The 27,783-nt window shown below is 36.7% G+C and overlaps 1 protein-coding gene and 2 long non-coding RNA genes across 6 annotated transcripts in view; 1 reads left to right on the top strand and 2 right to left on the bottom strand.

Moving 5' to 3' along the window:
- Positions 1–27,315, bottom strand: part of LOC125231629 (transmembrane protein 64) — a 47,226-nt gene extending 19,911 nt beyond the window's left edge. For all 4 annotated transcript variants that reach the window (XM_048137099.1, XM_048137102.1, XM_048137100.1 and 1 more), the window contains exon 1: positions 26,601–27,315. In XM_048137099.1, the coding sequence (XP_047993056.1) occupies positions 26,601–27,140 (540 nt within the window). In that variant the 5' untranslated portion in view covers positions 27,141–27,315. The remainder of the gene's footprint in view (positions 1–26,600) is intronic.
- Positions 17,245–18,528, top strand: LOC125231632. The gene is made up of 2 exons (XR_007177645.1): positions 17,245–17,595; positions 18,409–18,528. It is a non-coding gene; the product is annotated as an uncharacterized LOC125231632 (long non-coding RNA).
- LOC125231631 lies at positions 18,373–20,201 on the bottom strand. The gene is made up of 3 exons (XR_007177644.1): positions 19,798–20,201; positions 19,209–19,324; positions 18,373–18,468 (listed from the first exon to the last, which is right to left on the bottom strand). It is a non-coding gene; the product is annotated as an uncharacterized LOC125231631 (long non-coding RNA).
- Positions 27,316–27,783: the final 468 nt, after the last annotated feature.

The raw sequence follows: 27,783 nt of genomic DNA, 5'->3' as shown, positions 1-27,783 counted from the left end.
TTCTGAAACAAAAAAAATGTATTTCAGAACAAAAATACAAAATAAAATGGGAAAATTTAAAAACGAGATTTTTTTTTATACATATTATTGCACATTTTATGAAAACTGTAAAGGTTTTTTTTAAATAAAAAATATTATTTAATAGCTACATTTATCTAGTTTTAGAAAATGTATAATTTGTTATAAAAATATATTATAGGAAGAGTGATAAAAAATAATTTTCATCGCCCGATGGGGTGATTTGAATGCTCATTTCAATAAGTTTTGTCAATGATTTCAGGTATAATCACTATTTTTAACACACGAAAGCCGTAATAATTGTAGTTCATGGCTATTTTAGTGATTAATGTACTTAAAATAATAAAAAATACAAAAATAAAAAAAAATGAAAATGAGATAACTTTTTTATAACATTATCCTATTTTGTTCTTTGTATACAATATATATCTAAAAGCAATAATATCAATGAAAAGCCACATTTATGTAGTTTATAAAAATATATAGTTTGTTATATAAATATATTACGAAACACGAGATAAAAAATAATGAAAGTGACGTGATCGTGATGTACGGTACGGGTCAGCTTGTATGATTCGATGAGGTGAGGTAAAGGCACTCAAAGCTCTCAAAAAGTGTAGTTATTTAGAGTACTTCAAAGTAAACAACATACTCCTATATAGTCTGAATTTAACTATTGATATCACATGAAATGATCGATTGATATGATAGGTCAGATGTATACATCTGATCCTAATACATCTTGTGAAATAGTAGATATCTGTATGATTTGCATAATTTATGGATAATTCTTACTTGACATATTTATTATTCCAGATCTGCGTCCTGTACTTTGGTTAACGAGTGCCGAAAATAGTTATTAACCAAAAAAGACCGCCAAATTAACAGCATTTCACCGACAAAAGCTGCCTTACACCATTTTTGTAAGGGTTATAGGTATATCAAGGTGTCCATGTATGGGGTCAAATTAGCAAAATCAAAGTAGCAAATAATGGCAAATTCAAAATTTGCCATTATTTGCTACTTGTGGCTGGACGAAAGTCTGTAACAATTGGGATTTGGGAGCCTACTTGCCCGCAACGTTGCCTGTTGCTGCAGAAACATGCCTCGAAATTGTCGGATGCAGGACAGGTGTAAAAACAGTGCCGCGTAAGGTGCAACCGTAAAAAAAGACTTTTTAAATTAAATGTTCGGAGCTGATGTGCTTATGCAGTGGGTGTTATGAATGTTGTGATATATACATAATTAAATTCAGACTATTCATGTTGTTTTATTTGAATAACTCAAAATAGCTACACTTTTTGAGAGCCTTGAGTACTAGCCCCGATACACATGTTTTCGTCTAGTCGGACCATTTTTTGAGGTTCTCCTTTGTACAAAAGCAATGTCTTAGTTCAAAAATCATGAATGTTTCTAATCTAGTTTATTTTTTATGGAACTATTGCGCAATAACTAACTATCATTGATACTGAAAGGAAGAATATGACGATTTTTATTTTATCTTTTATGGATGGGTAAAACCGATTTAAGGGGGCCCAAAGGAAGTAACTAAGTTCTGCTAGTAAACTAAAAAATCTTCAAGCCTATGCATGCAGAACTGCTTTAGGAGAGGAGAACGTGATTAAGACAATTTTTCTTTTACATTATAAGTCACATGCAATTTTATTTTACAATCAAAATAAACTATATTATAGGACTTTTACAATTTTCTGTACTGGGTCGTGTGTAAACGTTATTAGAATAAGTATATTTCTGTATTACTAGACGAACTCCACTGCACAGCGGGTAGTACCTTTACCTCACCTCATCGAATAATGCAAGCTGACCCGTACATTAAAATTTTCATTTTCATTATTTTTTTTCTCGCGTTTCGTAATATATTTATATAACAAACTATATATTTTTATAAACTGCATAAATGTGGCTTTTATTGATATTTATTGCTTCTAGATATATATTGTGTAGAAAGAACAAAATAGGATAATGTTAAAAAAAAATTATCGCATTTTTAATATTTTTAAAAATTTTTGTATTTTTTTAAATTTTAAGTACATTAATCACTAAAATAGCGATAAACTACAATGATTACGGCTTTCGTGTGTTAAAAATAGTGATTATACCTGAAATCATTGACAAAACTTATTGAAATGAGCATTCAAATCACCCTATCGGGCGATGTAAATTATTTTTTATCACTCGTCCTATAATATATTTCTATAACAAATTATACATTTTCTAAAACTAGATAAATGTGGCTATTAAATAGTATTTTTTATTTTAAAATAACTATTACGGTTTTTATAAAACGTGCAATAATATGTATAAAAAAAAATCTCGTTTTAAGATTTTCCCATTTTTTTTTTATTTTTGTTCTAAAGTACATTTGTTTTGTTCCAAAAATGAATTCCTCGTCCTTCATTTACCCGAAAATGATATATCGCATGCCCTACTTTGTATAGTTTTAGAGAAATATGGTTTCAAAAGAAGCGCGGAGGCGCCAGCCTTCCCCCCCTCCTCCCTCCTAAATTAAGGGGGGCTCTCGATGCCTCCCGATCTTTATCTACTCAGGGCCACCCAAGGAACAACCTGTGCCAAGTCTCAGTGCTTAATCATAAAATGCAGGGTGTTGTGCAATAGCGTCCCAGCTAACATGCGAAACTGGTAAGTATTGGGCTGGACAGTCGGGGCCGCGTTCGCACGCTGTGTTGACGTGTTGAGTTCCGGAGAAAATGACGTCAGCACCGAAGACATATTTTCGTTACTGTAGTGTTTATGGGTGTATGGAGAACAGTTCTCAAAATGCGGAAATGTCAGAATGTTCTTTAGAATTCCTAGACACTCAGAAAAGTAAGTGGTTGTTATATTTTTGCAGTGTTAGGTACATTATTGCTTACGTAAATGGCGTAAAAGTGAGATTTAAAGCTAGAATGACACATTAAAATCAATAAGGATTTATCTGTAACGACATTTAGGTAGATGCTGCGATCTATCTAGCTCGAAAGTTTGGTACCTACTTAAATATTGTGCAAACATCTATTCAAACCTTTTATGTAAATACGATTTCGTCAGTATTTAAGAAACAAACACGTACTTGAATCTTTATTAGATAAAAAGGTAGAAAGAGCGTTGGTACTAGCATAGCGCCATACACAGTTACTACGAGTAGGACAGTAGCACAGGTACAACCCTGCGTGACCTTGCGCAGTAGTAACGACCGCGTCGCCGCTGCCGGAGATTAACTACTGATTTATCCTTATACTGTGGTACAGTCAAGTTCATAAATATGTGTACATTTTTCACCTTATTCCTACGAGTTAAGGTGAAGAAATGTATCTGTACATTAATGCACTCGACTGTACTCTCGCCACTCGCAACCGCCTATAATTGAACGATTCCAGCTCGGTGTGTAGGAAAATGATTTAATCTGGTTTCCGCTTGTTTTTATCGAGCTAAAGGTCAACAAGTGGCAGTCGGGGGGCGATCATTACTTACTGTGCTACAAGCCAAGCGTGCTGTTAGCTGCACGCGACCTGCGGCGTTACAGCACAGCACGAGCACGCAGCGAAAACTTGAGCTACCGAGATCAAGCTGTTTGGGTAGTGTTTAGCGAAAATGTAGTCAAATTGCCAGAACACAATGTATTAGTAGGTACCCGTACCCACCCGCCATGAAAAACGCTCAATTGTATTAATTTGACTGGAGCTTATTAAGTGTATGTAACTGTGTATATATTATGTTATTCGCATTAACAACAATTGCTTTAGCAATGTCTTAGAAACTAATATCTAATATTAAAAAAAACCGGCCAAGAGCGTGTCGGGCCACGCTCAGTGTAGGGTTCCGTAGTTTTTCGTATTTTTCTCAAAAACTACTGAACCTATCAAGTTCAAAACAATTTTCCTAGAAAGTCTTTACAAAGTTCTACTTTGGTGAATTTTTTCATATTTTTTTAAACATATGGTTCAAAAGTTAGAGGGGGGGGACGCACTTTTTTTTCCTTTAAGAGCGATTATTTCCGAAACTATTAATATTATCAAAAAATGATTTTAGTAAACCCTTATTCATTTTTAAATACCTATCCAACAATATATCACACGTTGGGGTTGGAATGAAAAAAAATATCAGCCCCCACTTTGCATGTAGGGGGGTACCCTAATAAAACATTTTTTCCCATTTTTTATTTTTGCACTTTGTTGGCGTGATTGATATACATATTGGTACCAAATTTCAGCTTTCTAGTGCTTACGGTTACTGAGATTATCCGCGGACGGACGGACGGACGGACGGACGGACGGACGGACGGACGGACGGACAGACAGACAGACATGGCGAAACTATAAGGGTTCCTAGTTGACTACGGAACCCTAAAAAGTCTATAAATAATGTTAGCAGACTTTTTGCGTTTAGCAAACCTCAGTCCACAAAGGGTATTAGCCAAATTAGCGGGTTTTAGTTTAGCGCATGCGTGTCGGACTGTCGGCTCGGCTGGACCAGATCTACTCCGCTGATTGGTTATACTGTTATTTTTTTAAATGTGAAATGCTTGGGGTGGAAGTGGAAGCATAACGCTGGTTGATACCAATTTTAAAGGCTGCTCCTTAGAAGATCACTATTATACACCCTGTTTTTATTGAATTCCGTTAACTTTAAGGGAAGGATCTTTTAGGTCAAATACAATTAAAGTCTCTAAGAAACTAGCGTCCTAACTCTTACGGTTATCGAATTAATAAAAAAAAAATTTCATTACTGAACACGTGTGTGGCATCCCTTACCACTTCCTTATGTTATTTGTTTTGACATTTGCCGTCAGACACTTGACACTGACTTTAATGTTATGATTAAGGTCCTCTCACACTAATTAATTCATTTATTATGTATGGAAAGGAAAAAAATTTTTTTTTTCGAATTTATAGAAAAGCGATATACAGGGTGGTTCCTGATGATGAAACTAACCGCGTGTCGAATTTAACGGAAAACAATAAAAACATGGTGTATAGTAGGTATGCATCGACTCCATTTAATATTAATAACGATCATAGAAATGTACCTAAATCCAAAACCATTAAGCAATCTTCTCAATAAACCCTAATTAATCTCATCATAAATCAGAAGTAGCAATCGATAAAGTAGCAATCACACTGAGAGCACAGAACACTAAACATAATTAACTACGACATCGACACGATACACAAGATAATTTTAATCCAATAATTAGCAGCTATATTTAAATGATAATTTGTTTATTCGCTTGTCCAGTATAAGGAGCACTCGTCTAATTCTATGAAAGCATACTATCTTTGTAATCGCTAATCGGTATCAGTCTACACACAGTAAAACACTTTCACTTATCACTTTCAAGAATTGTGTCCTCTTTAAGGTTGTTTTCTTAGTCACGAAATATTTTGCCTTGCCCATATCGCGCGTCCAAACGGCTACTGCGAACATTTTTATGTCCCTATATAGATGCTGGATCCTGGTAAAATTTTGGAACGAAACATTTGATAACAGGCGTTACATTTTCTCAACACCTAACAATAAGAAGCCAAGTTAAAGTAAAACGGTGCGTAAAATCGATTACCACGCAAAGCAACGTAGTTGCTAGTCCGCCCTCTTGACGAATTCGGCGCGGCTGTCAGGAGTGCCAGGCTGTCAAACTCGCTCCAGTTCCACGACAAACAGAACAGATTATAATGTTACCGCCGTCAACGGCCCGCGAGCACGCGATGCTTATTGTACCTACTGCTTGTAGGGAATTAATGCCTGGCGCTTCCGAGCTGTAGTGCTGTAGGCGTGTGTCGAGGTTAAGTTTACAAGTGATCTTGATGATTTGTAGATAAACTCAAAATCATACCTCCAGTATGCCGTGAAAGGTGTACAAAATAAAATGTTCCAAACTGCGCAGGATACTTATGATATTTTTCAAATATGGCATTGTTTGTAGTTTGTTTCGCTTTTAAAGTCGCAAAAATGCTGTTCGTCCATTCTACTCAATCACCCGCAATTAAAGAGAGTACAATAAATTTCGAGTCTGAACGCCTCACATGAATCACATGAAATGATAGACTCTTAATTGAATCTCGATTAATAGTCTTGATCAAAATCCAATTCGCGGTCATAAACGCAGTATCAGTTCAAAAGTGTCCAGAAAACAAAAGTGAATAATTTAAAAATAGCATTGTTTTCATGTTCAACAACAATGGCGTGTATTTCTGGCTCGATGTTAATCTCAGATTAAACACGCGGACTGACAGCTTGCCAAGAGGATAAACGTGTTCGCAGTTACTTCATATTAAACTACTTACTCAGACTATTTCCTAATTAGCAAGAAAAGAATTACTGATCTGAGCGCAATTAAAAACTAAAAAAAGAAATCCTTGAAAAAACTTCCTCATTTACTGCCATCAAGTCGCTTAAACGTTTCTAACCAATCTATGCTAATTATCGAATGCACAAAATTAGCAGTATATTTTATCACTTGGTTCTTCTATTATACAAATCTTCCACAGGTTTCGCAAAAAAAAAAACTATTTCATGTTCAAATATCTCCATATCTGTGTCATCCAAATCTGTTCCGTGGTTTAACAGGGCATGAAGAGGAAACTGGCATAATTTCTCTTGTGTGTTATTAGTAAGGATTTAAATATTATTATCCGCTAATATTTTCAACTACGATATAATGTTTACAACACAGGCGTGACTGACGCTACATCAACAAATATCCTGTTTTCTAAACTCTGTAACACCTCGAAATAAAGTCGCCTTTACTCTCGCAGATCGCAGACTAGCAGATCAGATCTTTTGTAAACATAACCTTGCTGTTTGTTTACAATATGTCTCCACTGAAATGAAACTCCGTGACAGCTACTAAACGGTTTTCGTGCGCTGAAATATTTCGAGTAAAACTATTTTATAGAAAACATTACAATGAAAACAGATGTTATTCACGTATGGTTGATGAATCTCATGATCAGCATTTGCAAACAACTACGAAATAAAAATGTATTTCTGCCGACACCAGATCGCAACGATTTTTATTAAAAAGTCATATCAAAGTTGCATTATATTTATACCGAAGACGCCCCCGAATATAGATACCTCATAAATTGCTCCCACGCGCGATGGAAATACTCGCTTCGGCGTGTAAATGCAAGATCACTTCTTCATGCCCGACGTATATTAGTTACATTACGCGCACGGACTTTACTAGTTACTACCGAGCCATTTCGGGTCTTTTTAAATAATAATATGGTATACCTCAGTTCAGTTTTTAAAATTAAATGGCTTCAGTCCATTGGGACTATTTCGCCAGTGTCAAGCAAGGTGATATGAGCTAATATGAGGTAATTTTTGTACGGTAAGTACGACATTGTACGGTGACTTAGCACTTGTAAATTGATAGCTAGATTTTACAAGAGCACGTGGACTACCGGTCGTTTACGACAAAAAAGAGGCTAAACGCGTTTCGAGAACAATTCTTCATCAGCTTCTCACTACACCATTAGTTTACTGCATAATAAGCTATCAATATTACACTTTAAACAACATTAATGAGTAAAAGAAAAATAAATTATTCACGACACGAAACCGCTATGATGGCGTCCCAACCGGAAGTCCTATGGTATACCTATAGGATGCAGACGAGACAATACACAGATAGACACAACACGAAAAGAGTTGGAAGTAAGTTGATTTTTATTTTATTGTATTTAGTTTTTTTTTGTAATTCAATTTTAATTTAATTTAATTTGCATGTTAAGTGTTTTGTTATTGTAGTGTAGTCTTAAGTATTTTTAAGTACCTTTATATAATAAGATTTTCAAACACAATGTAAAAATTGTTCATGAAATAAAATGACTAATGACTAATGACTAAATGACTAATGCCATCACAGAATATATAATAGTTTGCCATGCAGCTGGAAGAGATCCCTTAAAGGGATAAGCTCGCCTTTGTACATAACCGTTATAATTATTCACTGTTCATGTAATTTGTTCTGTACAATAAAGTGTTTACTACTATATACTACTACTATTTACTAATATGAAAAGGACGGCTCGGAATCACCGCAGGTGACAGTTCTGTCCACAGCAGCAGGTGTCACGCTTTTAACGTGAACTGCTGACATTCTGGCTCTAACATTTTCGCAGTTTGCGAAGAGTCTCAAGTTTATAAATCTATCCGCATTTATCCTGAATTCCTGTATGTTCCGAATTACAAGGATTCAACATACTTTTTTGATTTAACATTAAGTATGTAGAGATGGGCGCTGACGGGTAAATACCGGGAAAATACCCATATCTACCCAATCTACCCGGTATTTACCCGTATCTACCCAAATGAGCGGGTATAAAAAATAATCTATGAAATTAAAGATTATTCTTAATTTACATGACTGAAATATATTTTTCTACTAAAATAAATATATATATTTGACTAACTAATATTAAAATATTAACAGAGATTCCAAATATTCCATATATAATGTGTAATTTACCACATTCAATTAAAAAGTTGTATTCCCCAGATGTTTTAGGCCCACTAAGTATTCAAATAACTTACTTAACTTAAAACACGGTGGACAGACAAATTCAAATTCATTAGCCAATGAGGTCACAGCTTTGCAAAACGCCAGGTAGGTGCATCCGTATTGAAAGGGTGCAATAAGTCACTTGACCGGTCAGTTACTTTTTTTTATATTTATTTATGGGATACTTATACTTTAGTTTGTACTTAGCTAAACAAGCGCCACGTCCATGTGTGATTTTAATTAACACTTGCTTTGAATTCGGACTGTAATAATGCCTTCTATGTGACTTCGGCTAGATACTGGACTTCGGCTAGATAGTAGGCTTTACCAAACAAACAGCAAGTAACATTTTAGTGCTATAATTTTGGTTTTCGACGCTAAAAGCTACTATAGATGTCGTATAAAGGTTTTCGGCGTGACCGCCTGTCGTATAAAAGCCTCCAGTAACACCTTTAAGCTCTATAAGCTTGTACCGCTAAAAGGTGTTATTAGGAAGTGATGTAAACGTTTATATCACCATTTTATAGAGCCGCTATAGGCCTGGTCTATAACAGGATCAAATATGACTACTATAGGTCTATATTATTGTATAATAGTGTTAGGAATCACTGCTATGCAATCAATTTGCGCTATTAAGGTTCCCGACAAGCCGCTATAGTTGTTGCGTTATACAGCTAAAAGGTGTTATTAGGAAGTGATGTAAACGTTTATATCACCATTTTATAGAGCCGCTATAGGCCTAACAGGATCAAATATGACTACTATAGGTCTATATTATTGTATAATAGTGTTAGGAATCACTGCTATGCAATCAATTTGCGCTATTAAGGTTCCCGACAAGCCGCTATAGTTGTTGTGTTATACAGCTAAAAGGTGTTATTAGGAAGTGATGTAAACGTTTATATCACCATTTTATAGAGCCGCTTTAGGCCTGGTCTATAACAGGATCAAATATGACTATTATAGAGCAATATTACTGTATAATGGTGTTAGAAATCACTGTTATGCAATCAATTTGCGCTATTAAGGTTCCCGACAAGCCGCTATAGTTGTTGTGTTATACAGCTAAAAGGTGATATTAGGAAGTGATGTAAACGTTTATATCACCATTTTATAAAGCCGCTATAGGCCTGGTCTATAACAGGATCAAATAAGAACAATATTATTGTATAATAGTGTTAGGAATCACTGTTATGCTATCAATTTGCGCTATTAAGGTTACCAACAAGCCGCTTATAGTATTTTTAGTAGTTGTGTTTTAACAGATTTAAAACCTAACTATACCACTATTTTTGGATATAGTGGCTTTGGAAAACACTGCTATAGTATTTAACACTGTATAGTAGTGATATGAATACCATTATAGAGCTATTTTGCTGTATAATGAAGTTTTCAGGATACGTTTATATAGCTTTGAAAAGGTTATAGTCGTTTTCTAATGCCTTTTATATATCATCGCCGTATACGCCACAATGACTCTTTAAATATCACAGACCTGTTGAATAATGGTTTCGGTATCTCTTTTAAAACACAATAGCGTTATAGCTGAGTTTACTATATGTTTTATAAACCAAATCAGATATATAAGAGTAGAAAACGATTACTTTTAAATGACAATTTTGACCTTAAAAGGCTGCTTTATGGTGTTTATACATCGTAATTATGAAATCAGGCCAAAGATGCGGTATCTGGTTCCGTACAGTGTTTTTCTAGAAATTAACTTTAAAAATACACATAGCGACCAATTGTAGTTTAGATTTGTCATACTAAAAAGAAAACAACATTTATTAATACTGTTTAAAAGATCTTTCTATAGTAAAACATTGAAAACAAGTATTGTTTTCTATATAAAGAACTTATAAGTTAAACTGGATCATAGTTAAATTCTCATGCAACCCTAATTGAATCCACGATGGCGGGCTTATGGCAGTGAATGCGTATGATAAGTGATATAGTCGAACTATAAAAGCGTATGTTTTACTTCTTGGATCCATAGTAGAAACTATGGTGCCAATAATTTTATTGTATTGAATTATATTTGTTTATTTTATTCAAAACATGTATAAATCGAGGGCGCATTTAAAATACTCCATTAAACTAATATTCTTTTAACGGTAAAATTTCCATCGCATACCTTTTTGCAGTAATGATGATGATGATGATGATGATTCTAATGATGGAAGTATACGAAATCCAAATTATGTTAATTGACACTAAACTTCACAAGTTCACACGCCACTTTTCGTTAAGTTCCTCGTTTAGAACAGTTTTTGTTAAATATTACACACATTAAATTATTTTAGAAATTTCGCATTAAAAGGGACGGCAACTGCTATTATAGAACAAAATAACCTGTATAACGGAATCTCAAATGCTACTATAGCATAAATTGATACTATAATAGCGTTACTATGTCCTCTATGTCAACAAATTAGCACAAGTCATCATTACATCACCATTATAGACCTTAAACGTCACGGATGATACTGCTATAGGCCTATTATATCACTAAATGGCTGCATAATTGCGCCAAATCGGCTCTACAGTACCAATATAGACTATTTATATGACCATTTAGTGTGATTTAATTTGGTGTCCTCGACCACTATAGGACCAGAAATTGTTACTTGAGAGGAACTATAATAAGCACACAAAATTTCATCCCCATCGGTTCAGCCGTTTAGGAGGAGGAGGTAACTAACACACAAGCATGTCAATGATATTTAACAAATTCCTTATTCAATACAAATACTTCGATATATGTTTATATAACTATATTAATAAAATATAAATATATTATACAATACCAAGAAAACATTTTTTCACGATTAAATTCAATTTATGACCCATTTTATTACAATATTTATTTATACCCACCCATTAGGGTAGAAAAGGTAAATATCGGGTAGATTGGGTAAATACCCGGTAAATACCCGATATCTACCCCGGGTATTTTCCCGCCGCCCATCTCTAGTGTTGGAATAGAATGGACAGTTAACAGTATTGCCATCGTACAAATGCGTGCGGAATGCACTGAAACTAACATGAAATCTGGCTCATATTTTAAAGGCTGGAATACGGCCCGGGTCGATGTTGACCCAGAATAGCTTATCGTTACATCTCGGCTATTTTTAGCCTTCCCTTCTTCGAAATTACTCGCAACGAAACTGCATTGTTAAATAGAAGACTTTAAAGTCAGTATGCCACATTATCAGCTAATCGGCTGTCCAAAATAATTTACACCCAAACTTTGAACATCGTCACGTCAGTCATGTATAGCGGCCATCACAGCCATCAGATATTTTGGAGTGCACAGCCCTCTAGCGCCTTGAAGATAGAAGCGTCTTTAATAATTTTTGAGAACCTTAATGACAACACGCCGTGTTATATCAGCAAATAAAACTTTTTTTCGTCCGCCAAAGGGTTGTTGCAAGAGTGAAAAAGATGTAGGTAGAGGTATTATCAGCTGCAAAAGTGGATGGCGAATTTATACCTCCTGATGGCAGCTGATAGTACCTGTGCTACCAATGTATCAAATAGTGAGCGCGTTGTACCTACATTGTAATAGTTGCAACCGCGTTGTGTACGCATCATAGTGAGTCACGGTGCGGCGGCCGCGGTGAACTTGGATTGATCCAGTTGCAGCTGCGTAACGCCCGAGTTGCCTGACCGGTCTGCCGCTCTTCAAACCGAGCATGTTAGCCGAGCACTGTAGCTGTGACTGTAGCGCACCAAACTCATTCCACAACTATCAATGGTCCTTTAAAGAGTGTTTCAGTTTAGAATTAGCATGGTAGAGGCTCTGATGAGCTCATTCAATATCAATCTACAGTCATTGTTACAGAATATAGTCTACCCATTGGTATTTCTCTACTGACTTGATGGCATGAGACAGTAGCCTAGGCCATGTGAAAACTGTGCTCTTTAGTGAATCCGATAAAGATCAATGCAGAATCCTGAGTTGTTTCGATGGCGTGCTGTCAACGTAGCGGTGTCAACGTTCTCTCGACATGCTACCCATTTGTAAACTTTAATGGAACGTCATAAGACTTCAGAACGTTCAGATTGCACCGTGCGTTCGAGTCCGGAAGCCTGTCATTATGGCGTGCGAACAGTTGACAGACAACAGGCGGCGCGATCCGTGGTGACGATGCTATTAACAGCAATTGTTTGTTAGGACAGGCACGGAGGCGTGTGTTTGTATGAGTAGTTTATACAACTAGACAATGAAGAGGCGTTAATAAGCCCTTATCTACTTTACACATCATCAGCGTATGGAGCTAAAAGCGGGGGGAAACCGAACCAGCGCTGAGTTCCCGTTATGTGAGTAGTTTTCTGTACCATTTGGAGCCATTTAATTCTAAATGGCAAACCCTAAAAGGGGCGAATTTATCTTATATTAAAAGTGATTGATAATAGATGAGTCGTAGCAATGGATCCCACAATTCACACAGATATACCACAACCGCAAGCATATCTTATACTACGAACTCTGCGAAGCATGAAAAACGGTCTGGCAGTCTGGCACAAACTTATTTTTGCAGAGCTACCAGTTCGACGAGTCATATAGCTGTGTATTTTCTCGTACGTCATTGTTTTGCTGCATATTTTTCCGTCGGATTTCCCTCACATATCGCTAAAAAAAATAATCTATTTAAAAGAACGCTCGGCCTCAAGCTCAGGACATGTCTTCATGTGTGATGTATGCTTCGAAAGCGGGCATTGCGCTGTATTCAAATGGCATGATGCCGGCGCCGGCTCGATAGTACCGGTTTGGGCGGCTCGCACGGGTACACGTACACGAGCGTGGCAGACGGCTCGCGTAGCGCGTAGTACGGGGAAACCCGCCACACTCCAGCTAGCCAACTACTCATACCTGATACTTGGCTAGCTCTGCTCCTGGTACAGACAACTACGAATAGTATACATACATAGATAGATCTGCATTTTAGAGTAGCATCGTCATCTTTTCGACTAGGAACAAAACGTTTGTAAACGATACTGAAATAACAATTGTTCAAACGCCTGTTCTTAATGACCCAACAGTGTCCAGTCCAGTTATAGTAATACACCTCGTCGGCAAAAACAGGATAATTTGGATAGCATTTTGAGCAAGGATCCAAAGCCGAAACGAATAGAAGAAGAACAGGGAAGTCCGTATCAAAGTAATTAGGCTCGTAACGTAAAAGAATCATTTATCATTTTATTTTGAAATCTGAGCCAGCATTCATTGTAATAGTTGAGTGCATAATTATCAGCCAGGAAAATCGCTAGTTATAGACGATAACCGCATGATACAATTGCGAGTTATTAATAAATGTAATGAAATAATGGCGATTAATGGGCGAGCTTCCGTCGCGTAGACTGACACGCAGTATTTGCTATAGGCTGATGGCGAATGAATGGTATCGCGGCATAATAATGTCATCCGTGGTGTCCTGCCATTTCGCCAAAAAACGTTTCGTCAAATTTCATTTCCCAATAATCATATCGCAATAGTTTCATTTCCCAAAATATTGTTTGGCAAAGGTATGTTTCGCAATGAATTTGTTTGGTCAAATTATCATTTGGCACAATTTTACTTAGTCAACTTTTATTTAGACAAAACTTTATTTCGCAAACGTTTTTAATGGCAAAACTTATATCCCAAAAACATGTTTGGTCAAAATTTCACATCGCAAATTTCGAAAATATTTAGGCATTTGCATTTTCATTTCTACGGGATTAATTTAATTTACCGAAGATGTTTTTGCCAAAAACTTAAAATTGTCAAATGATAATTTCAGTTTTATTCCCAAGGCTTCAGTTGGACAAGAAAAGTTTGCTCAAACTTTATTTTTGTCAAATTAATTACTGGAAAAATGATTTTGTCAACTATTTTTTTGTCAAAAAATGTTTCTACAAATTACACCATGCAAAACCACGTTTTACAATAAATATTACAAGGCATAAATGTAATGTAATAATTTTATTAGTATTGTCAACAGAAAACTCGTGTGCGACAGGGACAGTTTAGGTGCGACGACGAGCGAAGCGAGGAGGAGCGTGTTAGGTTGACAGTGAGCAAACCGGAAATGGCTTTTTAAAGTAATTAAAAATTAATAGAACATAATGGTTTTGAAAACATAAGGTTTCTTTTTAATAAAATGTATCCGGACATGTAAGTGAAAAAGTCATCCTTGACATTTGCAGCAGGAGGAAAAAAAGTACGACATACACATTATTTCACACAAATCTTGGACACAAAGTATAAAGTCAACAAACAAATTTCTAGTGCGCTATTTAATTACAATATATTGGGAAATGGAAATTTTGCCTAACAATACCTTTGACTAAATAATATTTGGTAAAATGAAATTTGACCAAGTAAATATTTTGGGAAACAAATACTTGCCAAAAAAAGTTTTGCTAAATGTCAATTTGCGATAAGTTGTTTTGCCAAACGTTTATTTGGGAAATGATAATTTGAGAATAATAGTTTGGGATGTGAAACTTTGGGAAACGTTATTTGGCGAATCGTCAATAAACCGTCATCCGTACCATTTTGATACTACTTTACTATCAAAAGGGGCTTGATAAAGATTGAATGATCAAATTGTATAATCTTTAACAAGTATCAGTTATAAACAACGAGATTCGCGTAAAGGGAGTTATTAATACAATTAATTTGTGATACGGGCTAAAAGCAGGACGCAACAGTTGTGTCCAAGTGTGCGTGTGTCGTTAGTTGACTTAGATGTCTTAGATAGTCAACAAAAAAATCTATGACGTGCGTGCCAGCATGTAGGATACAAGCAATATCAGAGAAGCCACTTAAGCATTGCTGATCCTTGTACACTAATATCATCTCATTCCATATTCTGCAAGGTAGCGGCATGATGCTAAGGATGTTTAACAGGTGGAGTTTAGAGTTGCGATGATAAAAGCAAGAGGATTTCACTAATTCAAAAAATCCTTCGGCCTCATTCCCGATCATACGGAAGGCAGCAAAGCTGTCAGTATCTTACGCATTTTTCTATTTCCTTCACCATGGGCAGGGCCTTTCTGGTTAACGACATTACATCACGATACCATAAGGGAACATACCCAAACTACATGACCATATTCGTGCCGTTTTTGCCTCCCCTCCGGGTGACCAAGCGTAGTATATGCCAAGATCCCCCCCTTGTAGTTTTTACGTAGTATTTATAAATGAAGTTTTAGATCAATTTTTGCAGAAAGTTAATAAATATTCGTGTGTCTATATCAAATTGAATATTTGATTTTAATGACGCGTGTTTGTCATCTTTTTTTTCCGGCTTTTAAACAATGATTTTCATCCCATAACCTTCATCATCATCACCAGCCTATATGTATATGCGTCCCACTGCTGGCCACGGCTGGGCCAATATTCCACAGGTTACTTGACAAGAAACCTTGCATTTAAGCCACCAGTATACTGGCTTGTTGTTGATCCTGATTCTTTTTAAACCTGTTAGTAAGCTAAATGTTCTCAGTTGCAACTTAAAATACTGGAATTGAGCTTATTATGATCATGTTTTGTATTGGAGATTTGGCGTTGGCTGAACCCCAACAAATATCGCAGACATTGCAGTTACTGGACAACTACTAGAAGTCGAATCAAGCTTACTGCTCTTACTGTTAGCGTATGTTGATAGCTAACAGAAAATCATGTCATTCATGTCTATGCATTTGCGATTTCAAAATGTAGTTTCGAATTTGGACCCCTTGTCGTGAAACTCAGATAGCATGTAGCCATTAGCTATGAACGCAAGGAAAATTCGCCTCAAATTGTTATTAAGACGCCACGAGTATTTTTTGGCTCAGTTAAACACCGTTGCATACAATACTTTATGTACGATCATGCACTTAGTTTTTAATAGTTTTCTCGTCAGTATCGTTATAACAATGCGTTGCCATGGTTACAGAGTCCAACAATGCGTTTTTTCGATACTGCGCGCATGCGCGGAAAGCCGGCGGACGCTGGCTTTGGGGAATAGACTATTATGTGGGGTTTTAAAGATCTACGGCCTTATTCATAAAAAATCCTTAAATCGTTGATGATCTACGTTTTAGTTAAACAACTGTTTAGGCTTATTTCACGGTTGTTATGAGGTTGTATTCATAAACCCATTTTAACAGCACAATAACTAATATGCACTTGATGAACTGCACAGAATTATAATTAAACCAGAATGAGTTGTTAGCCCAAAAAGTGTGTCCACATGAGAGGTTAAAGTTGGGGCTGGTGTCCCTCTCGCACTTATTACCACTATCAAAATCATTTGAATGACGTCATCACTGTCATCATTTGGGGATACCAGTCAATATTCAAAGTTACTACTAAATCTACTAATACCCAATTAAAGGTTTTTAATAATTGCGCAATTTTTTGGTTTTATGGCTTCATAATAATGACTTACCAATTCGTTACAAGGTATTAATACCCTTGCCTCAATATAATACGAAAATAATTTAAGAAGTTTATAAACTTAGTAAAAATACTACTACTATAGTGATTTTTTAACACTGGTCACACGTGCGAGAGGGACACCAGCCCCAACTTTGACCCTCTCATGTGGACACACTTGTGCTAGTCTGTCAAGAACGCCTTTATGCGCAGGTGATAAGGTTCAATTTAGTATGGCAAAAAAAGTGTGAGCTCAGTCCCTATTGTAGGTCGATGATGAACTGTTTAGGCTTATTATGTTGGCATTATTGACAAATCATAGACAAAAACGTGGCTGAACTTTAAATTAAAAAAAAGTTTGACAGCCATTTGACAGCCGCTCTAGAAGGGAAATCGTAAATTTAGAAACTAGATGGATGGTTTTATTGTTTTATTTAACCTGTGATCTGAATTCATATTAATATTTCAATAGGAATAGCGTCTGTGGCACATTCATAAATAAGATCGTGTGGCGGGCGATTTTATTTTAACCTCGGCGACCAGCGACCACCATACAATTGATACAATCCGCGCGTTGTGAGCCTTTTCAACATTGACACTATAATATAATCCGCATCTATAATCGATGAAGGCAAACCAGGTAAGCTTACACCGTTTTGTATATTTATTTCTTAATATACACTGTTATAACGGTGAGAGTAGTGTCACTTGTCAGTCATGTTTAAGTATGAACTTGAGTTGAAGGATACCGATACCTACTCTAATAGTAATAAATCAAACCTGCTTGTGGTTATTTTGTCTTTCACGGCAAAACGGAGACAAATTGACGTGATTGTGGAAATAGGTGAAGGGATGGAGAATGACATACGTAACTTTTTGTCTCTTTCTAACGCGCGCGAGCGAAGCCGCCGGCAAAAGCTAGTAGGTATATACGTGTCTTGATGTAGTTTAGTCGTGAACAAAACTAAAATGTAATTAGGTTACCTGTGTTATTTTGCTATAAACAGTGTTAATAAGATTGTCTTCTGTACTGTGGAGTATACACTCCTATAACCCTAGTTTGGACACTTGTCTACCAGACATTGCCTGTGTCATCATGTCATGTAAAACTTTGTGTTTCTTTTTACATAAATTTACTTAATAGTTATTTCAAACTCTCAAACAAAGAGTAGCCTAGCCATTGCAGTTCTCTATTGCTTATGTACCATTTCAAAATGATACTATTCCTATTTTGATATAAAACTATGTACAATGAGTTCTCATGATAGTATTAATTAGTCAGAGAACCTATTAAATGAAATTGCATTGTACAATCTATCCGTTAAAATTATGACTTAAAATTATGACTATCACATAATAGCTAAAAACTTTTGGCAAATAAGGGGTTGAAAACATGTTCATTGCCAGCCTCTCGCCTAAAATATTTTATTTATGTCTGATGTGTCTTTTTCAGATTCTGACAATTCCATCTTCAGCTTGGGACCGAGCAGCAGCAGCAGAGGGAGGCAGCAAACTGTAACAAATAAAAACTATAACTACCACGATTTTCAGCAAATGTAAATAAATATTTTTAATAAGAGGAATGTCTACTTTAATTTTCCTAAATAAACATTATGATTTGTTTTATTTGCCCAGTTGAAATGTACATTACATATATTTTTTATATGAAAAATATATGTAAAAATGTCATTTGAACTCTCTCCAGTTGGTTAGTGAAGTGAGTAGGTAGTAATCATTTATCTATTATTGCAAATTTAATAGGACATAGTAATTCTATTCTACTTATACACTGGGATATGGACTAGAATCTAACATTTTGTCCTTGCCTGATTCATGGCAGCAAGTCAAATGTGACATGGACAGGCTAAATGGAAATGAATATTAAAAGAAGCTCAGGTAACATATAAAATTATATACAAATAGGTACATCCATGAGCTGTAAAATGTACCTAAACCATACATTTTTGTGCTAGGTTCCTTTGAATATTATATTGTAGAATTAAATAATTACCGGAGTAATATAAAGGACAGTTGAGTGGCAGTAAAAACTACAAATGTACTTACCTATGTTATTTGTGATGGTCGGCGGGGTGGTTTCATACTGATATGATAAATTAGTAGGAAAATAGCTAACCTCTGGTGATGAGATATGGGAAAAAATTGGTATTCCGTATCTAATTTAGTGCTTATATATTTATTTCAACATGTTTAAATCATGATTATGAATCTAGGTAAGTAATACAAACATTTTACCTGTGATGACTTTTCTTCACTTGATGGCCAAATTGGACACAACTTTTCCAGTAACATGCCAGCATAGGTTGCATCGCTTCATTAAAAGTTTCATTACTGCCAGACAACATTTTTACCTGAATGTAAATTATAAATTACTGATAAAAATATAATTATAATAAAATAATTTGATTTGTCCCTATATTGAAAGTAGTAAATTGTTATTTTTAATTAACATCAGGCTGCAAAACAACATTATAATTTTGCAGCATGGTAATCAAACAAACACTGAAGTATATCTACAGGTAAAAACATGAGGGTGACTGTAATGCAAATACAATAGGATAGTTATTCATCTCCAGGTGGAGACCATATTATTATTATGCTTTTGATACCACCTTACTAAGCTAAGGTATCTTATATTTAACCTGGTTGTTGTAGAAATAACTTAAATTTAAGTGGTCTAGCACAACCGTGCGTTCTCACGTGCGAGTCCTTTCCTATATCTAGTACGATTTGAAGTTTGAAGTACATAAATGGAAAGGACTGGCACGCCTGATAAGAGACGTCGGCAAGTAGATAAGTAATGAAAACTAAAGGGTTTACATACCTATTTCTGCCACCTCGCCTCTGAACTCGTTCCCTATATAATGCACTTTTTCTTCGACACGATCAAAAGTCTGTTACATCCTTCAGTTTAGGTATATAAGTAGCCCGCATTTCACACAACACATATTACTTTGGTTTTGCGCCACTTAATAATAATTTTAGCTTGTCAATTTAATTACACATAATACATTTTTCTGAGAAAATGTAAGAACAGGCAACAAACACTCGTCTCAGAGGTTCATATCAGTTCATGAGTTGCTGTCAAAAGCCAGCTGATGTGAGGCGGCCATCTTGGATTTTTGCGCTAAAATCCCGTTAAACTAGGGTCGGGCTCATTTTAAAATTTCGAGGATTTACACAAGAGATGATGCACTGTTTAGCGTTAATGTGCGTTTATGAATAAGGTTTTTTGACATCCGCACATCAACAACGTTTTAAATAGGTTGTAACTTTTTATGAATAAGGCCGCTATACACGACCCTGTAAATGACGAATAACAGTTCGGGAGTAGAAAAAGACAATATTGTTGGAGTGTAACGCTGGCCATCTATAGTTTTTAATTTGAATTTTAGATGTCGTAGCTAGTGTTCTCTTTGCCTGTCACTCGACAACAAAATCTGTATTTGTAAACATGTCATACATTATTTTATAATATTATTTATTAAATATTTCACTCTCTTCCCAGCTGCGTTTGTCCTTCTACTCTGATAACAAACATTAAATATCCATCGAGTATCGATAAAAACCTAATCTCACTTCCATTTTGGAATTATATAAAATTTTAAAGCACTTTACTGGTATTAGTAGCTTTTCATTGCACTAATGCACATTCAATAATAATCTATTGGATGACGTAACATAAAAGACAATAGATATATAGAGGTATCATATGGGTGGTAGGTATGTATGTGTGTGTGTGTGTAAGTAATAAGGCGGGCGACGTTAAAGGCAGTCTTTATTGATATCATAAAACTTCATTGCGCACGTAAAAAGACGTCACTGGAAAATAGTCGCGTCACGGGTCAAAATATATGTATATTATGTACTTAAGCAGACAGTGTGGCGAAGATTATGTCCACAGTCCACACACTTGGCAAAGGCTGGTTAAAACACTCAACCGATTAATAATCAATTGACAGGATGTTCTCTGAAGTAAATGTCTTCATAGAAATAGTGTATAAATTGTACAATATTGGACTGAGACTGAGCGTGGACTGAGCAATTCCAAAACATGATCATAAATATGTATATGTAAATGCATGTATTCCGTTAACCGCTGACTGGCTACTAATAGTGCTACTACGAGATCGCATGCCGCGATACATTGGCGACGCACGCGACCCGAATATTCGACTGCCGACTTTCAAGAAGATTCAATTGGATACAATAAGTATGATTTATGATATTACTTCATTTGAAGAGAAAATGTTGTCAATCAAATGACAATATTGGTGGTGTGACCCTCTAGTGAGACAGTCTGGAATTTCCCCCGACGTTATAAACTCCGTCTCACTAATGATGGTGTTGCCAAAGATTTTTCCTCTTCGCTACCGTCTCTTGCGCGTGACATATGACGGTGGTACAGGGTGTTGTCTTGTGATACCAATGCCATAATCAATTAATCAGGTTAGAGGACACGATTAGACATTTATAGTTGTTCTTCTATTGTGTGTGGCGTGTCGTCTAACAGGACAATATGCACTGCATCAACTAATGTTTCGTTCATTTAGATTTTACTTTCTTCGTAAGCTATGCAAAAACATCCATATCAGCCCGAAAATTGGTCAACCCAGTGGTCTAAACTTCCCATCGCTACCAGATTGTTACGTGAGCATGGTTTCATGAATATTGAAGGAGCATGCAGACAACAGGCAACCTTCGAGACGCCAATGCCTGAAGTTCTAAACATGGAGTCATCATTATGAATAGTGTAGCAGTAAATTACACGCTTTACGGCTGCACAAATCATAGCTAATAAATATTACACTGAGCCATGTTTAATGGTAAATAGGTAGGCGAGGTTGTGAGGTTTAGGTATATCTTTACTAGAGTCTATCAAGAAAAAAATAAAATATTGACACGAATTCTGAACAACGAAACGCATAAACAATCGAACACAATCTAATTGATTGCCACACTGCATGATTTTATTACTACTAATGACTGCTCGGGTCGTTGCCATTGTCATTATTAATGTTTCACCAAAATTAAGGCATATTTGCACTCCGTTCATACATGTAATAAAAATGATTGTGAATAGGCCATTACCTCATGAAGTAGCCAACCAGCCGTGAACACGACGCGACACAGCGACCCGCCGCCGCCCAGCGTCCATCGTATGTGACGACCGATATAACCGACCCAGCCGGAGGCATTGTACGAAGAGTAATCGACCGACAAGCCTATTTATTTGATAAAGGGGTCGTTAGTGTTATTACTTCATTGGGAAACAGATATGTTTACATTTGGGTGGTCAGCTGTTCTGTCACTACTCACTAGCTAGCACACAATTATAGGATCGCTAATATTATCGAATGAGACAGTGAGGTGTAAAGAAAATAAAGAAACCAACCGTGTCCCAATCTCCCTGGTATTGAGAAATTACGGTCAAGTTATGGTTTTTTGTATGGATTCCGATTAGGCGTTATTATGTAAGAGGCTGCAATACCTATGCAATTGCAAACATGCAGATCAAGTCAAGAGAGAACTTGGTCTGGAAACAGAAAAATAATTTACAATCATTGTGATACATTTATTTATTTTTATTTTATTTTACCTGCACGGTATCAGGCTCTCAGAACTGTTAAAGCTGGACTACGTGTGGGGTGTGGCCGGTGTGTGTCAATTCGGTTTTCTGTTTCGTTTTGTCAAGGCTCAATGTCGTCAGGGGCTAAAGAACAGGGCGTGCACATAATTTGGCTTGATGGCCTAAATGCGGCCATCACTCAAGTATCGTGCTACTCGATGTCAAATGAAATAAATAGCGTCTAATGTTCATGCTGTTGAATATTCAGGCCGAGCACCGTGCTCGTTCGCTTTCGAGGCAAGACGTTGTGTAGGCACTGCACTAGGAACTGTGGCCTACTGTCTATGTATGTGGGTGCAGAGTGCAGACGTGCAGACGAGACATGGTCGGCAATTTTGTTTTCAAAGTCTGCCGCTTTTTTACAGCTACCCATAATTGCTTTTTTTAAAGGTCTGAAAATCCTTAACCTGGCCTAGCGGTAAGAGCGTGCGACTTTCAATCCGGAAGTCGCGGGTTCGATCCCCGGCTCGTACCAATGACTTTTTCAGAACTTATGTGCGGTGAGAAATGTCATTTGATATTTGCCAGTCGCTTTTCGGTGAAAAAAAAACATCGTGAGGAAACCGGGCTAATCCCAATAAGGCCTAGTTACCCTCGGGTTGGAAGGTCAGATGGCAGTCGCTTTCGTAAAACTAGTGCCTACGCCAAATCTTGGGATTAATTGTCAAAGCGGACCTCAGGCTCCCATGAGCCGTGGCAAATGCCGGGATAACGCAAGGAGGATGATGTGTGTTCTGTAAAACAGAATTAGAACAGATTACATACGTTACTTTAATTATGGCAGCCACTCGTCTTACTATAATTCTGCCAGTTTCAAATGCTCTGCAAAGTAACGTCGTTACGGACTCCTATATCCTAATATACATTTATACACTTACACGTATACTCTTTACAAAATAAATACCCTCAGTACAAACTTCGACTACCCAGTTTAAGCAAGCAAGCGATTGAAATTATAATGGCACCCCCTTTCACTATTCAGGTGTCGTTCAATGGCAGTAGTCAATTTATTATTTTTCCACACATTCTTGTATCGACATCGGCACTTTGTTTCGTTGAAAATGATGACAATAAGGTTTAACATTTTGCTGAAAAACGAGGGGCTTCCTGAAAATTATAAATGCGGAAGTATTCCTGTGGTAGTCTGTCTGTCAGGTCACCTTTGGATGCTGTTAAATTACCTACTGAACGAATTAGGTGAAATTTGGTACAGAGACAGGCTAGCTCTACATTTTTTTACACGCCAGTGGCTAACAAGCAATAAGGCTGAGCTGATGGTAAGCACTTAAGCAGTCACGTAAGAACCGGTGTAGACGTAATTCTTATCAATAAGGATCATCATCGTCATCAGTGAGAGTGAGGGCAAATACATCATACCACACTGCACCGCCGCATGCGCGGGCACAAGCTAGTGAAGCTAGTACCTATGTATATTGTCGTGTAGTGTAGCCGACAATGCCAGCACTGCGGACATGTCCAGACGGAATTTATTTACAATTACAACTCGCGTACGCGACAAGCTACATTCCGTAGTAACAAATAGAGGTACTCGTCTCGTAGTATTTGCCGAGTAAATGGAGCATAAAGCTTGGCGGCCTAGCGTTAACCCTGCGAACGCTCCCGTCGTGTACTGCGTCATCCTGAACCTTGTGCGAATGCACGAAGGTCGATATTGGGCTGCAGTTGTACACGTGCGTTGACGCCTTTGTCGGTCTAATGGTTAATCCTTTTTTCGTCTAACCTTGCTGTGTATTAGCTATATTCTTACTGGTTTAGTCCAGAAACTACACCATATCGCAGCGTATCAGTATCAAAAAAAAAAAGGCCAAGAGCGTGTCGGGCCACGCTCAGTGTAGGGTTCCGTAGTTTTCCGTATTTTTCTCAAAAACTACTGAACCTATCAAGTTCAAAACAATTTTCCTAGAAAGTATTTATAAAGTTCTACTTTTGTAAATTCTTTCATATTTTTTAAACATATGGTTCAAAAGTTAGAGGGGGGGACGCACTTTTTTTTCCTTTAGGAGCGATTATTTCCGAAAATATTAATATTATCAAAAAACAATCCTAGCAAACCCTTATTCATTTTTTAATACCTATCCAACAATATATCACACGTTGGGGTTGGAATGAAAAAAATATCAGCCCCCACTTTACATGTGGCGGGGGTACTCCTAATAAAACACGTCTTTAGATTTTTTCCATTTTTTATTTTTGCACTTTGTTGGCGTGATTGATATACATATTGGTACCAAATTTCAGCTTTCTAGTGCTAACGGTTACTAAGATTATCCGCGGACGGACGGACGGACGGACGGACGGACAGACAGACATGGCGAAACTATAAGGGTTCCTAGTTGACTACGGAACCCTAAAAACCGTAATATATTCCATATTGTATATTGTTTAGGACTAGGTATACATATGTTACTGATACTATGAATGGTCAGGAAAAATCGTATTAACGGTTTTATTTTATTCAGCATTAGGTATTAACCTAGATGAACATTTTCTTATTTTCCTGCTACATAGGTACTTAATTAAAAACCTAACGCAGCATAAAACAGTAGATTGTTTAACTACAATCATTGCTATGAATAACTAGTTCCATACGACACTTGGAATATTAGGACTCAGTGGCGCATACTTCAGTTGAGGACCTGCCTGTACCCGGTATGAACCTACCCCTTCCTTTTACACTAATTGTTTTTTACGAAAATATCAGACGCATCACTTTTGAATTGTGAAATTTTTAAGTTCCTAAAATAGAACAGAAAGATGAAGTCAATTTAAATTTTAACATACAACCTTTAACATTTTCCTTGAGGCTTGTGTTTCATGTATGATGGCTTGGAGATAGCATGCTGTACTGATACTGACTATACTGATATCCTTACAAACATAGCAATAAGGGTTGACTTATAAATGATCAGATAGTGTGTCTATATTTGGTGGCTTTGGCCTTTCAGTAAGGGCATGCATTGAGGAGGTTTGTAGAAAAGAGAAAAGTACGGTCATTCTCAAGACGTAAGGGCGAATTCTAATTACCGCGACTCATTTCTTTTCAGTGGAGTTTCAGTTCTAATTCTAATTTATTAGAATTCAAATTCCACTGAAAATAAAAGCGTCGCGGCAATTAGAATATGGACTAGACGATTGAGAATGACCGAGTATTATTTTCCTGTGTGTGGTGGATTGACAAATCTAAATGTTCATAATACCTTGTTTGAAACTTTGAATAACAATAAGCTTTTATTTTCCATGTTGCCATAACATAGAGTTGCATCAGATAAAACAAAAAGGCCATATTGAAACATTGATCAAGTTTTATCAATTATTAAAATTCTGGAAATAATATTTTTGCCAATGTTATGTATTTCCCAATGATAGCAGAAACATGACAGATAACTTAATGCCTATTTATGAGTCATGAAAATTTAATGTGACAAATTAGAGTTTAAAGTTGACTAAACTGACCTAATTGCTCGATAAAAAAGTGAAAAGCAGCTATTCAGCCAATGAATAGGTTTACAAAACTGGCTTGTCATTAGGGGATGTTCCTCGGACTGTTTGTAGGGCGAGGATCAGGAAATCCCTATTCCGGTACTGGGTTACCAAGAACAAGGAAAGTGTTCTGAAAGAACTTCAAGATATCTCTGGTTTCAGGAGTCTTTACGTAAAGTGATGATGGAGAAGAGATGAATATAAAAATATTTATTTGAAAGTAAGATAAATTATCCTAACTTATAGGCTCTAATTCTATTTTCTACCCCATTTTTTATTATATTCCTCTATTAATGGAGAAGTAAATACTTGGAAGCATACATTGATTCTTTCTGGCATTGCTGGTTAAACAATTTAAATAGAAATAAACAGTAAGATCTCCTTTGTTTTAAATATTATTAATCTTACAGCAGAGCTACATTTAAGATTCATGAATGAGATAATAATCAGTTTCAACAGGTTATGTTTAGTCTCTGTGAGGTGACAAGAATACTCACAGCAAATATGGTGTTCTGCAGGCCAAAGGGGATGGGCGTGAGGCGCGCGAAGAAGACGATCTTGAAGGCCTGCGGGCCCGAGATGACCTTGAGCAGCGCGCGCGCCGTGTCGTTGCGCAGCAGGCGGTCCAGCGGCAGGCGCCCGCGCAGCGCCTGCAGCGTCACGTGCGCCACCGCCACGCCGACGTTGGCGCTCACCACCACCGTGCCCAGCCCCTTCACCATGCCGAACAGGTACCCGCTCGTTATTATCAGCACCAGGTACCCTATAGTCACTGGGAAACTCACTATCAGGAACAACCCCATGAACAACAAGAATATTATCCGAGGGTCCTGCTCGTCCACCCACACTAATATAGCGTACAGGTACTCCTTAAAGAAATACAATATTAACGCTAAGCACGTCAACAACAATATCGAAATCACTATGTTAAACAAGTAGCTGTACGTTGTCCTATTGTTAATTTTAGCCCACAAACTTCTCTTTCTCGTCGTGACCGACGGCTCCGGCTGGCATTCTTCGACGTCTACGATTTCCATGGTTGTTTTGAATTAGAATTTAACACTGGGGCTGTTGAGGTTGGCGCCGCGCACTCGGAAACGCTTCCATGGCCTGACCAGTTCCAGCGAACCACTGTTTACGCGGCGCACGGCGAGCGGACGCGAGAAGAAAAAAATTCGGGATAAAGAGTGACTTCTGTCCGCTTTGACAAGGTCCCCTGGCCCAACTGACTTTGACATAATGATTGATGACATTTGACATTGAATAGGGTTGGAATAGGGTGTTTCCATCTTTAACCGGTTTTGGTTTATGATTTATTTATTTTTGTTTGAGCAAGTCCGAGAATAAATACATTCAAAACTATTGAGTCAAAATAACACTAAATTTGACAAATAGCATCCAGATAACTTAGTTTGTAGGTTTGTAGTTAGTGCGTAGCCACAAGATCATGCGATAGATTCGTTTCGACTATTAGTATTTTAAAGAAATTTAAAAAATGCCTCTAACTGTGTTGCCACTTTATACATACATGTGAATTTAGGCGAATAGTAGATTGAATTATTTAGGTAAAACATATACATTGCTAGTAAAAACCAGGAAAAATGTAGGTAATTTAGGTGTTAAATTTACAAAATAAAATTGTTATACATCGCTAGCCTAACTACTAATTGAAATATGGCC

This window comes from Leguminivora glycinivorella, chromosome 12, assembly GCF_023078275.1.
Source record: "Leguminivora glycinivorella isolate SPB_JAAS2020 chromosome 12, LegGlyc_1.1, whole genome shotgun sequence".
NCBI lineage: Eukaryota > Metazoa > Arthropoda > Insecta > Lepidoptera > Tortricidae > Leguminivora > Leguminivora glycinivorella.
This window is presented reverse-complemented; position numbering and strand designations above follow the sequence as displayed.